This window comes from Chiloscyllium plagiosum, unplaced genomic scaffold, assembly GCF_037043375.1.
Source record: "Chiloscyllium plagiosum isolate Xiang-an unplaced genomic scaffold, Cpla_swu_hap1 HiC_scaffold_3, whole genome shotgun sequence".
Classification (NCBI taxonomy): domain Eukaryota; kingdom Metazoa; phylum Chordata; class Chondrichthyes; order Orectolobiformes; family Hemiscylliidae; genus Chiloscyllium; species Chiloscyllium plagiosum.
In genome coordinates, this window is record NW_028270141.1 from 109,106,557 (window position 1) to 109,121,376 (window position 14,820).

Consider the following 14,820-nt stretch of genomic DNA (forward strand, 5'->3'; position numbering starts at 1 on the left):
GATATTTTTCTCCTGCCTTCTCCACATGATACTTGATCTCTTCACCAATCAAGCACCTAGCTACCTATGTCTTAAACACACTCAATGACTTGGCCTCCACAGCCTTCTGTGGCAATGAGAGCCACAGATTAACCACCCTCTGGCTGAAGGGATTCCCCACTCCCATCTGAGTTCAAGAGGGTCAAGCCCCTTCACTCTGAAGCTGTTGCTGATGAAAGACAAAAAAATCTGCAGATGCTGGAATCTAAGGTAGACATGGAAGTCCTGAAGAAAGGTTACAGCCAAAACTTCGACTTCACCATTTCCTGATGCTGCCTGGCTTGCTGCGTTCTTCCAGCCTCCTTCTTATTAAAGACAAGCGGACGGGTATTATGTAGATCAAGGCCACTCTATCCCTCAGTGATCTGAGACTGGGACAATGTAAGGTTTATGATGTGGTCATTACTGGGATTCTGATGCATTATTTTTATTATTGGGATCATTTATTGCTGAAAGCAATAGCCCCACTAACCTGTTAAAATCCAGTAATTTGAAGCTTTAAATATTTACATTGTTGCTGGTTTTAAAAGCTGACTTTAGCTTAATTTTTTTTGTTTTAAAATCTACGCCCATGTATCCCGAACACTTCTGCAAGGACTTGGTTAAGAAAAATATATTGTTGCCTCAGGAATGTTCTTCTATACCCCACCCCTCCACGTTCTACATTGCAAATGATTTGCTTACGTTGTATTTTAACTCTGAGAAAAGCCGGAAGAACGGCAAAGCTGCAGTTTAGTTGCGACAAAGTGACTTGGCGTTGAAGTGGAGCAAATTTTCTGCAGTTTGCTCAAGCTTGATTAAGTTGAACTAACTTCATCATGGTCATCACCATTTACTACGCTAGCATCACTGCAACACCGGAGGTAAAAATTGAGTTATATGCTAACAATTTTTTTTTCTGTTTAGTGGAATGTCAGCCTTGTACTCGTTTCATGGTTGTACCTGTTCAGACCGTGTGGGTGCGTTCGCCCAGTGTTTAACTGAATGTTTCCCTCAATGTTGGGGAAAGTCAACATAGTTAACAAAGGGCAGATTAAATCCGGTTCTGAAAGTGAGGAAAAGGGAAGAAAATGTCTTGCGAAATTCAAAATTACGGAAATAAGTTTTTTTTTATTGTGACGAAAGTTATTGGAATTCTAAACATAGTTGTCAAGCAAGGCATTGAAAATTATTTGCATTCAGAAAGTTTAAGAGTGAGCAGTCAAATCAGATGCTGATTGAAATTATGTCCTGAGCTAATCTCAATACGTAATTTACGGAATGTGAGTGAACAAAATCTGAGGTCAGAATACTTATCTAAAACGATTGGGTGCACACCTTACCTGTCTGGGGAGATTTGTTGCGAGATATGTGTATGAGCATGTGTGAAATTGTGGTATATGGCGAAAGGAGCTATTGTGGGTTTTCCAAAAGAACTCATTGGGCTCCAGTTGTGGGAGTTGGAACTGAATTCAAAAAATGAGGTGAGGCTGGTCACCTGGTGTGTTCAAGACAATAAAACTGCAGATGTTGAAATCCAAAATAGACAGACAGGAGGCTGGAACAACACAGTAAGGCAGGCAGCATCGGGAGGTGGAGAAGTCGAACTTTTGGGTGTAACCCTTCAGGACTGGATGTGGGTTTAGGAGGGGAGGTGGTGAAGTGAGGATAGGTAGACAGGTAGAGGTTACGACCTGGTTGGTCAAATGAATCCGGTTGGTGGCAGGGAGCAGTAGAAGGGAAGGGGAGGGGCTGGGAGGGAGGTGGGGAATGGCGAAAGAGGTTATTTGAAGTTGGAGAACTCGATGTTGAGTCCTCTGGGCTGCAGGGTGCCCAGGTGGAAGATAAGGTGTTGTTCCTCCAATAGAAGCTGAGGTTTGTTTTGGCAATGCAGGAGGCACCCTTTCTAAGCCATGCATTATCTTCTAAGTTTCAATTAGATCTCCCTTCAATGTTCTAAACTCTAATGAATACAATCCCAGGATCCTCAGCTGTTCATGGTATGTTAGGCCTGTGTGAATCACTGCTGGACATGCTCCAGTGCCAGTATGTCTTTCCTGAGGTGTGGGGCCCAAAATTGGACACAGTAAATTGGGCCTAACTAGAGATTTATAAAGTCTCAGAAGCACATCATTGCTTTTATATTCTAACCCTCTTGAGATGAATGACACTTCATTTGCTTTCTTAATCACAAATTCAATCTGCAAGTCAACCTTCAGGGAATCCTGGACTAGCATTCCCAGATCCCTTTGTACTTTGTACTTTGGCTTTATGAATTTTCTGCCCGTTTAGAAAATAATCCATGCCTATATTCTTTTCTCCAAAGTGTAAGACCTCGCATTTGCTCATGTTGAATTTCATGAACCGTTTCCTGGACCACTCTCCCAAACTGTCTAAATCTTCCTGCAGCCTCCCCGCCTCCTCATTACTACCTCCCTGTCCACTTAACTTTGTATCATTGGCAACCTTCACCAGAATGCCTCCAGTCCCTTCATCCAGATCATTAATATATAAAGTGAACAGCTGTGGCCCCAACACTGAACCCTGCGAGACACCCCTTGTCTCCAGTTGCCATTACGAAAAAGAACCTTTTATCCCAACTCTCTGACTTCTGTCAGACAGCCAATCCTCAATCCATGCTAGTAGCTCATCTCGAACACCATGGGCCCTCACCTTACTCAGCAGCCTCCCATGAGGCACCTTATCAACGGCCTTTCAGAAATCTAGATAGATAACATTCACTGGGTTTCCCTGGTCTAACCTTCTTGTTACCTCTTCAAAGAATTCTAACAGGTTTGTCAAGCACGACCTTCTTTTACTAAATCCATGCTGACTGGTTTTAATCCGACCCTGCACTTCCAAGAATTTGGAAATCTGATCCTTAACGATGGATTCTAGAATGTTACCTACAACCGAGGTTAGGCTAATCGGCCTATAATATTCCATCTTTTGTCTTGATCCTTTCTTGAACAAGGGGGTTACAATAGCGATTTTCTAATCATCTGGTACTTTCCCTGACTCCAGTGATTTTTTTTTTTTGAAAGGTCACAACCAACGCCTCCACTATTTCCTCAGCCACTTCCCTCAGAACTCTATGATGTAGCCCACTGGGGCCAGGAGATTTATCAATTTTTAGACCTTTTGGCTTTTCTAGCACTTTCTCTTTTATAATGGCTACCATACTTAACTCTGACTCTCCTTAATTGTTGGGATATTATTCATATCTTCCACTGTGAAGACTGACACAGTACTTATTAAGTCCTTCAGCTAATTCCTTATCTCCAGCACTAGCCCAATTTCTACTTTTGCCTCTCATTTGTTCCCTATGTATTGAAAGAAACTTTTACTATCATTTTCTAGTATTACTGGTTGGCTTACCTTCATATTCCCTCTCTCATTTCTCTCTGTTATCCTCTGTTTGTTTGTTTTGTAGTCTTCCCAATCTTCTGATTTCCCAGTGCTCTTAGCCAATTTATAGGCACTTTATTTTTCTTTGATACATTTCCTGACTTTTCCTTTGTCAGCCATGGCTGTCTAACCCCTCCCCGGATAATCCTTCTTCTCTTTGGGATGAATGTCTGTACTGTGTCCTCAATTATACCCAGAAACTCCTGCCATTGTTGCTTGACTGTCTTCCCCACTAGGCTCTGCTTCCAGTCGATTTTTCGTTAGTTCCTCTCTCATGCCCCTGTAATTACCTTTATTTAACTGTAACACCATTACATCCGATTTTGCCTTCTCTCTTTTAAACTTCAGACTGAACTCTACCATATTATGATTGCTGCCTCGTAAGTGTTCCCTTACTTTAAGATCTTTTATAAAGTCTGGCTCATTACATAGCACTAAGTCCAGAATAGCCTGCTCCCTTGTGGGCTCCATCACAAGCTGTTCCAAAAGGCCATCCTGTAAGCGTTCCATGAATTTCCTTTCTTTGGATCCACCTGCAACATTATTCACCCAATCCATTTGCATATTGAAGTCCCCAATGATCACCGTGATCTTGTCTTTCTGACATGCCCCATCTATTTCCTGGAACAGCTTACGCCCCTGCTCCTGACCACTGCTGGTTCCTCAACTCCACCCACACAGACTCCACATCATCTGACCCTATGTCATTCAGTGCCATAGATTTAATTTCATTCTTAACTAACAAGGCAACCCCCCTCCCTTTTCCCACCTCCCTGTCTTTTTGATAAGTTGTAAATCCTTGGATGTTTAACTGCCAGTCCTGAACCCCCTGCAACCACGTCTCTGTGATGCCTACCATGATTTGTACTGTTAATTCATCTACTTTGTTACAAATATTACGAGCATTCGGGTAAAGTGCCTTAATGCTAATTTTCTTATCCTCATGATTTCCAACATTTCTTGTAATATGTCCTACATTATTCTTCCTTTTTGCTTCATTCCTAGTCTGCCTTGAACTTAAACACGTGCTAACCTGCTGCTTATCTTTCTATTTAACTCCATACTCCCTGTTGCTTTCCCTTTCCCTTCTCCCCCTAGTGACCACCCTATTTATCCTTTTTGCCAGAACACTGGTTCCAGATCAGTTCAGGTGGAGACCGTCCCATCGGTACAGATCACCCCGGTTCCAAAACTGTTGCCAATGTCCCATGAAATTAATCCTTCTTTCCTGCACCAGTTTCTTAGCCACGTGTTTACTTCCCTAATTTTCTTATCCCTATGCCAATTAGCACGTGGCTTGGGCAGTAATCCAGAGATTATGACCCTCATGGACCTGTTTCTTCCTAGTGCTTGATACTCCCCAAACAGGTCCTTCTTCTTCGCTTTGCCTATGTTGTTTGTGCCAAAATGGACCACAACAACTGGATCTTCTCCCTCCCGCTTCAATATCCTTTCAAGCCGGTCGGAGATGTCCTGCACCCTGGCACTGGGCGGGCAACACACCATGTGGGACTCCCGATCCGGCTCGCAAAGGATACTATCTGTCCCCCTAATTACAGAATCCCCTGTAACAACTACTTGTCTTTTTGCTCCCCTCTCTTGAACGAACTTCTGCAGCATGGTGCCATGGCCAGCTGGCTCATCCTGTCCACTGCCCGTTTCCTCATCCATACAGGGAGCAAGAATCTCATACCTGTTGGACAAGCTGAGACTCCTGCACTCCTGAACTCAGAATCCCCTAACCTGCCTCACTTACAGTCACACCCTATTGTCCCTGATCACTAACTGAATTTGAATTACTTAATCTATTGGGTGTGACTGCCTGATACACAAGAAATACCAATTGAAATGCCTTACCTTAGCAACACACGAGAGTCCTTTTTATTTGGTTAGAGGTGGAGGGTGTGTGGGAGATGCTATATTTGTCATGTCTTGGGATTCAGCTGCTGTCCAAATATATACCCAGTAGTGGGGTGTTAAGGAGAGGTTTGTATATAAGACATTTTGGTAGTACCTGTTTCCTTAGGCATTTGTACAGGAAGTATAGCTGTTCGCGGGGCTCCCTGTCAGATGGCGTTGTTTTCCCATCTTTGGGCCAGTTTTAGTGAATTACATCCATCGAGAATTCTGAAAAGCACCGCATTACAACCAGAACTCTACCAACAAACACATCAAATTTGGACTCTGAGGAAGAAGAACCGGAACTGACATCACCAACCCAAAGAATCCCAAATTTTGCACCAAAACGTTTTACTGACAGGTACAGGTCTGTTTACCAACAGACCATGAATTGACAGATTACAATGAGCCATAGAAATTATACAGTGACAAACATAGAAAATGAAAAAAACTAGGCCTGCAGAAAAAAATAGACAAAAGCATACAAATGAACAACACAGACAACACAGAACCCTGGATAAAAAAATTTTCTCTGACCGACCCTGAAAAATCTATCTTAGTATGAGGATTAAATCACACTTTCTGGTAAGCAGACAAAAATGATTTCTTAGCAATATTAGAAACAACACTGAAAGACAACGAACTCACAGAAGGAACCCAGTAAACCATCAGACAGACAGTCACACCAACATTAAGCAAGAAAAAGGAAGGAAACATGCTCAATAGACAAAAAAGGAAAGCACAAAGAAGACTTAAAAAAAAAACCAAGATCATTGTAATCCCACCTGCAGACAAAAAGGCATAAGTCATTTTAAACTGAACAGACTACGTTAAGAAAGCAAATGCACTGCTTGCGCATACTGACACTTACCAACAGGTGGTGATAGACCTGACCCCACAACTAGAGAACTGAGTCACAGCCTTACTCAAAAGACTTCAGAAATCTGGAGAATTAAACAAGACAAACTTCCAAAAAATGAAACCAGACGGATCCAACACACCATGCTTTACGGATTACCCAAAGTTCACAAATCAGGAACCCCCCCTCCCCCAGACCCATGATCTCACTATCTGGAACACAAATGCACAGATTGGCCAAGGAACACCACCAAAAACTAAAACACTTAGTAGAAGACTCATGCCATTCCATTCAATCCACCCATGATTTTCTGAATACCAAAGACACCAAAATAGAAGAGGATGAAATAATGGTCTCCTTTGATGTAACAGCCCTGTTCACATCCATCAACATCAACCTGGCCAAGGAAACACTGACTACATTATTAGAAGAACCAAAGACACATACACCAGACACTGCTAACTTCATCAGAAAAGACAACATCATCAAGTTTGTGGACCCATGTCTTACCACCCACTTCACTTTAAATAACGAGACCTTTAAACAAATCAATGGAACATCCATGGGATCTCCGATATCAGGGTTCTTAGCAGAGGTAGTAATGCAGAGACTTGAACAAACAGCTCTCCCAACCTTCTAACCCAAACTTTGGGTCCACTATATAGTTGACACCTTTGTCATCACTAAACAAATCAAATTAGAGGAAACCTTTAAGACCATTAATAACATCCTTACTGCCATAACATTCACAAAGAGGAGGAAAACAACAACAAACTGTCAGTCCTAGATGTCACAGGAGAGCGAACAGCCAATGGGCAAGTTCAAACCAGCATCTACAGGAAAACAATACATACTGACCAAATACTTAACTACAGAAGCAATCATCCCAAAACCCACAAATGAAACTGCATTAGGACATTATTTCAATGAGCCACCACACCCTGCAGCAAAGAGGAACTACAAAAAGCAGAAGAAAGTCATCTATATAGTGTATTCAAAAAGAATGGGTACCCAGTGAACATAGTCCCTTGATTCCTCAGCAGCAAACTCAAACAAGCAGACAAAATGAGTTCATGGAATGCCCTGCCAGTAGCAGTGGTGGACTCTCCCTCATTATGGGCATTTAACGGGCATTGGATAGGCATATGGAGGCTAGTGGGCTAGTGTAGGTTAGGTGGGCTTGGATCGGTGCAACATCGAGGGCCGAAGGGCCTGTACTGCACTGTATTCTTCTATGTTCTATGTTCTAAAATGCATCCAGAAACTCTGGCCACTCTCCCCTATGTAAAGGACACCTTTGAAATGACTGTCAGACTACTCAGACCTCTTGGCATCATAGCCCACAAACACACCTAAACAGCAACTAATAAATTTAAAAGGCTGTATACCGACAACAAGCAAAACAAACATCATTTACAAAATACTTTGCAAGGACTGTACTAAACACTACATCAGGTAAACAGGCAGAAAAATTGCACTAGGATACATGAACATCAACTATCCACAAAAAGACATGACCCATTATCACTAGTATCCTTACATACAGATGAGAAAGGACACAAGTTTGACTGAGCCAACACATCCATCCTTGGACAAGCCAAACACAGACACGAAGGAGAATTCTTAGAAGCATGGCATATCAACAGGAACACTATTAACAAAGACCCATCTACCATCCTGTGAGAAAAAGAACCACAAATGACATCACCAACCCAAAGAAACTTAAACACATAAATAGAAAGCGGGACATAATACCAGTGCTTCACCAGAGGCTCACTGAAGATGTTACCTAGTATGGGGATGAAATGTCTGAAAACAAACTTTCCAGCTCAGCGAGCAAACTTGCATCCAAGAATTCTTGTGGACATGCTGGCAAAGTAGAGACATTATTGTGCTTACTTAATTGTTTTAGTTTTAGCTTTAAAGTGGATGACCTACATTTGCCTGCATTGAAATGGATTTGTCAGTGTTTGCCCACTTACTTAAATTATTAACCTCTAATTTTATGCTTTCATCTACAGTGTTCACAATTATGCTGTGTTTGTGTGGCTTTCTCAACATTCAAATTTTTGATAAACACAATGAATAGTTGAGTCTCAACACATTTTTGCCAAATAACACAATCTTAACTCTATTACTAAATACTATAATCTTACATCTAAAATGGTGGTGACTGTGTCAAATGAGCCTTGCTATGGTAGGTGGAGGAGGCTGGTATATTTTCAGCATTTACAAGGCATCTGGATAGCTTTATGAAGAGGAAGGGTTTAGAAGGATATGGGCCAAGTGCTGGAAAATGGGACTAGATTAATTTAGGATATCTGATTTGGCATGGATGAGTTGGAGTGAAGGGTCTGTTTCCATGCTGTACATCTCTGACTCTACAATTCTTTTTTTATTTCATTACAGTTACAGAGTCAACAGCAAAATATTTTTAACACCTTGGATTGCTTGAACATACAGTACCAGTTGCTTGATCTATCAACTGGTCAAGGTTTGCTGGATGAAATGAGAGAAAAGATAAGAGATCCAAAAGCTGTGGCCCCCCAAATATTTAATGGAGACCATTATTGTGGGGTAAGTTGGAACTATGCTTTGGTTTCTTATAATCAGAGCTAATAAAACAAATTATCCTGGTTTACACTATGCTTTTTAGTAGCTTAATAACATAGGCAATGAAGTATGTTCACATTGAAAAAACAATTTGCCACAAAGCTGTCTGCCACTTATGCTGGACCTGTAGTATTCAGAAGCAAGTTTTTCTCTTTGTTCAATATGAAGCTATCCTTCTTCCCTTTATAGGACCCAACAGACCTTTTGACATAGCTTTTAAGCTTGCCATTCAACCAGCCTGTATAGTAAGGTAGCAATTTTATTAATATGGTGAAATAGTTGTTTGTCAATCTTCTAAAATTAAATCTTTGCCTGTCTGAGCAATAACTATAATGTTATTGAGAGAAAAGCATAGATAACATAGACCATCAAGAGAGACCAGTGGTTTTGTTTATGAAGACTTGGCCTTTGACCTCAATAAAATGCAGCACAATTCCAACAACATCCTTTTAATCTTTCAGAAATAAAATGTTTATGAGGGGCTTCATCTCACAGAAAAGCAAAAGAAAGATGGATAGCTTTCTGGATGAATTCAAATCATGATTTAAATAATGAATGAAGAATATAATTGAGGATAATGTTTTAAAAAACAGTTTCATAGAATGCTATGGCCTGTCAATATAAGTAATAAACTTCATCCTCTGATAAGGGTATAAAAGGGAGAACATATCAAAGGTCTTTACTGCCTGATAGCAGAGGATGCAATTGACAGAAATTGCTAATTCAGATGACAGTACTAGTTGAAAACACATTTAAGTATTCTAATGCGAGATATTGTTGAAGCATTTACTTGGTTAGAAGTAGTGAAACATTGTTTAAGGATTTATTCTCTAGTCGTAATGTAATAAAGCAACTTTTGTTTAAAATGAAATGTTATTTTCTTTTCTCAACTGTTTAAACCTATATTCATTGGTCTGACATTTTTTTAGTTTTCCTGTATTCACTTCATAGATATCATAGAATCCCTACAATGCACAAAGAGGTCATTTGGCTGGTTGAATCTGTACCCTCTAAAGAACAACCCACCCAAACCCAGGCCCCTATCCTATTCCCAAACCCCACATTTACCATGGCTAATTAACCTAACCTGCATATCCCTAGACACTATCGGGCAATTGAGCATGGCCAGTTCACCTAATCTTGGACTGTGGGAGGAAACTAGACCACCTGGCAGAAACCCGTGAAGAAATGGGGCAAACGTGCAAACTCCCCACAGCCCCCTCAAAGCTGGAATCAAATCCGGCTTCCTGATGCTGTGAGGCAGCAGTGCAAACCACTGAGCTACCGTGCTACCCATTTGTACCCATTTAAAATCTGCAATTGCAGCAACAAATTAACTAACCCCATTGAGTGGTACAATGTTTTGAGTAAGTTATTAATTTGTTGACTAGATCAAAACAAACTATACATTTGGATGAGTACTTTCCATCCTGAAAGCCTGATTGCTCCTGACTAGTCCCAGAAAATGATCAGAGGTAGCCAGTTGCACAATTACATGACTCTCCCCAGCCAGTTGTTGCTGGGATCATTTTTCATCCCCAGGACCTCTTTGATGCCATTGATCTTCTGGTGATGGATGGTGAACCCTCCAACTATCTCTTACAAAGCCAACAATAAAATGCAAGAAGCAGCATCAAGTCCCTGTTTTAATTTTTGATCACAGTGTAGGGAAGAGCATCAGAGAATTATGTATAGTGAGGGTACTTCTACGTTTTCAGCTAAAACCTCCTCATAGTTACATAAATCATGTTGGTAGAAACAAAGCTTTCATTGTTATTTCCTTCCTCCCCCCCCCCCCCCCCTCCCCAAACACACATACACATATATATATATATATATATATATGCACACACACACCACCTTTTTCTGGTTTCTGCAAATGCAACCTATCACAGTTACCTGAAGGAAGGCATCCTTTAGACATCCGGTTTAAGTTGTGACCCTTGTGTCCAGAGTGCTATATTACAAGGCAGGGCGTTGCCCTCTTCAATAATTATAAAATGTATCCATGCCTCTGTCATGGTGATGTGACATGCCAACAGTGACAATGGCTACCTTTGCATTGGCATCACATTCCATTTAATAAAAGAAGAAAGTTAGTCGAATTCATTCTACTGTGTGTGAACCTCAATGGAGTACCACGGAGTGAATGTTGAATGAAAATGCCAGGTACTAATACTTCAATAACACACTTCATGACCAGCCAATGTCTCAAAATGCTTTACAGCCAATTAAGTTCATTTTTGAACATAGTCATCGCTGTGATGTAGGAAGTGAAGCAACTAATTTACACCCATTGAACTCCCACAGACAGCAACATACTAAAAGATAGATCATCTGAATTTTCTTTGTATCATGTCAACTGGGGAATGAATATGAACCGTGACACTCCTCTGCAAAATAGTGAGGAAGAAAATGGGGAGCAAAAATTAATGTGTTGACATTTTTTGAATTATTTTCAGGGTTATGAAGTCTTTTTTGGGGCAGTGGAAGCTAAGAAGGTAAAAGAATTCCTCAAGCTGGAAACCTGTCAAAATCAGTCACAGAAGGATTAATCCACTGAAGCCAAGATGCACATATAAGAATTAAAACATTCAACGTATACATGGAATGCTTTTATTCATGGTTACTATTGTTCTAATACAAATTTTCCTGAGCTACCACATGAGCTCCTTAAGTACCAAAAGTAATCTTCTTTTGTGCTAATTTTGTTGACGTTTTCCTGAATGTATTGCTCATTGAATGCAGCAAGGCATCTTTTGTAAGTATTACAAAATGTGTAAAACCCACATTAAAAAAAATTCTGTTTCACTTTATGCTTCTAAATTTGATTTATAATATTACTTGATTGCTACAATAATTTGATTAGTAAGGATAAAGTCCTCATAGTCCTGTTGGATCTTAGAGCAGCTCTTCTCACCTGGAGAGGGAGATAACTGGTGATGGTTTAATCTGAGGGTCACCATGCCTCCGGTGAGGATCAGGGTTGAGAAGAAGAAGAAGAATCCTTCACGGGAATATTGGCCAGTGGAGGATTGAACCCACACTGTTGGTATTACTCTGTGTCGCAAGCCAGCTATTCTAAGAAGTGAGGTAACTGACCCCTATAAGCATAACTGGTGTGTGAAAACAGTGGATTGCACTGTGACATCAATTATAGAGTCACAAAGATGTACAGCATGGAAACAGACCCCTCAGTCCAACTTGTCCATGCCGACCAGATATCCTAAATTTAATCTAGTCCCATTTGCCAGGGTTTGGCCCATATCACTCTAAACTCTTCTTATTCATATACCCAACCAGATGCCTTTTAAATGTTGTAATTGTATCAGCCTCTGCCACTTTCTCTGGCAGCTCATTCCATACACTCACCACCCTTTGTGTGAAAAGGTCGCTCCTTGGGTCCCTTTTAAATTTTTCCTCTCTCAACTTAAACCTATGCCCTCTATTTCTGGACTCCCCCACACTAGGGAAAAACCCTCGTCTGTTTACCCTATCCATTCCCCTTATGATTTTATAACCCTCTATAAGGTCACCTCTAAGTTTCCAATGCTGGTGAAAATAGCCCCAGCCTATTCAGCCTCTCCCTCTAGCTCAAATCCTCCAACCCTGGTAACATCCTTGTAAATCTTTTCTGAACCATTTCAAGTTTCACAACATTCTATAGGAGGGAGACCAGAATTGCACACAATATTCCAAAAGTGGCCTAACCCAAGTCCTGTACAGCTGCAACATTTGACTGTCCAACTCCTCTGTTCAATGCTCTCACCAATAAAGGAAAACATACTAAATGCCTTCTTCACTATCCTATCTACCTGAGAGTCCACTTTCAAGGAACAATGAACCTGCATGCCAAGCTCTCTTTGTTTAGCAACATTCCCCAGATAATCACTAATTATCTTTTCCTTTACTTACCCAAAAATATGAGAAAGTTTTGTTGGCAAATCATAATGAAAGATTAACAACGTGGTTTTCAAAAGTCTACTTCCTGAGGCAAGAGAAATGGGAAACACTGGCAACACAGTATTTATTGTCCATCACCAAGGCACTGACAGCATGTGATGCCAGCTTCTGGTGTATTATTTTATGTTTCTGGTGAAGCTCAGTTAAGCATAGTTTAGAAATGATGCAAATCTAGCAATAGAAAGTGTGAATTGCGCATATATCTCCATATGTGCTTTCAGGATATTGGGGCATCTTTGGAATAGCAAAGGTGGCAGAAGAAAAACCCACAGAAATGCTTTCCAAAGCATTATTTTCCAATCCTTTAGCCATTTAAGTTATCATTACTGAACTAAACAACTGCCTTTTAATCCTGATTGTCTGCTGTGCTGTGATGTAGAGGTGAATCCAAATCAAAAGCAAATTGCTGTAAACTGTCAGGGGCATTGAGTTCCTAACTTGTCCTAGCACGTTGTCTTCCTAATGGAGAACAGCAAGCCTCGAGTCTGTCAAAGTTCAGATAGATCTAATATAAGCAAAATACTTGGATGTTGGAAATCTGAAACAAATGCAAAAAGTGCTGAAGAAGCTCAGTAGGTCTGACAGCATCTGCAGAGAGAGGAAAAACAGCACTAACATTTCGAGACTAGCGTGACCAGCGAGAGCCTGAAGAAGAATCTTTTTAGGTGGTTGTTTCTGACAGGTGCAAACCTGATGGGCTGAAGGCTCTTTTTCTGTATTGTAGATTTCGGCTGATTCTATGACATAAAATATAGGTTGTGATTGATTTAAGATCTTCAAAGAAGCTGAAGATTATTGGAGGACAAAAAAAGAAAATGGAGTTGTGAGATGACAAGCAGATCAGCTCTCATTTGATGAGGCGGACTGGGGTGAACAAAGTTTAAAAATCTCACAACATCAGGTTATAGTCCAACTGATTTATTTGAAAGTACAAGCTTACGGAGCGCTGTACTTCATCAGGAAGCTAGTGGGATAGGATCATTGGACACAGAATTTATAGTAAAAGACCTTTATAACCTAGGGTTGTGAGATTTTTAACTTTATCTTATTTAATGGCAGAGCTGCCTCATTGGGGTGAGCGACCGACTCTGCTCTCTCATGTTATTATGTAATAAAACTTCGGAAATGAGATAACAAGAGCGCGGAGACAGTATATTCCTGTTAGGGTGAAAGGGAAGCTGATAGGCATAGAGATTGCTGGATAACTAAAGAAATTTTGGGTTTGGTTAAGAAAAAGAAGGAAGTATATGTCAGGTATAGACAGGACAGATCAAGTGAATCCTCACAAGAGTATAAAGGCAGTAGAAATATACTTAAGAGGGAAATCAGGAAGGCAAAAGGGGGACATGAGATAGCTTTGGCACATAGAGTTAAGGAGAATCCAAAGGGTAACTAGGGAGAGAATAGGACCCCTCAAAGATCAGCAAGGCAGCCTTTGTGTGGAACTGCAGGAAATAGGGGAGATATTAAACGAGTTTTTTGCATCAGTGTTTACTGTGGAAAAGGACATAGAACATATAGAATGTAGGTCAATAAATGGTGACATCTTGAAAAATGTTCAAATTACACAGGAGGAAGTGCTGGATGTCTTGAAATGCATAAAAGTGGATAAATCCCCAGGACCTGATGAGTTGTACCTAGAACTCTCTGGGAAGCTAAGGAAATGATTGCTGGGCCTCTTGCCAAGATATTTATATCATCAATAGTCACAGGTGAGGTGCTGGAAGACTGGAGGTTGGCTAATATGGTGCCACTATTTCAGAAAGGTAGTAAGGACAAGCCAGGGAACTATAGACCAGTGAGCCTGACATCGGTGGTGGGCAAGTTGTTGGAAGGAATCCTGAGGGACAGGATGTACATGTATTTGGAAAGGCAAGGACTGATTAGGGATAGTCAACATGGCTTTGTACGTGGGAAATCATGTCTCACAAACTTAATTGAGTTCCTTGAAGAAATAACAAAGAATATTGATGATGGCAGAACAGTAGACGTGATCGATATGGATTTTAGTAAGGTGTTTGACAAGGTTCCCCATGGGAGACTGATTAGCAAGGTTAGAT

At 40.7% G+C, this 14,820-nt stretch overlaps 1 protein-coding gene across 1 annotated transcript; it reads left to right on the forward strand.

Moving 5' to 3' along the window:
- The first annotated feature begins 745 nt into the window (after positions 1–745).
- LOC122548389 (SH3 domain-binding glutamic acid-rich-like protein 3) lies at positions 746–11,608 on the forward strand. The gene is made up of 3 exons (XM_043686962.2): positions 746–902; positions 8,594–8,761; positions 11,260–11,608. The coding sequence occupies exons 1-3, from the start codon at positions 858–860 to the stop codon at positions 11,350–11,352; spliced, it is 306 nt and encodes a 101-aa protein (XP_043542897.1). The 5' UTR covers positions 746–857; the 3' UTR covers positions 11,353–11,608.
- The last annotated feature ends 3,212 nt before the right edge of the window (positions 11,609–14,820 follow it).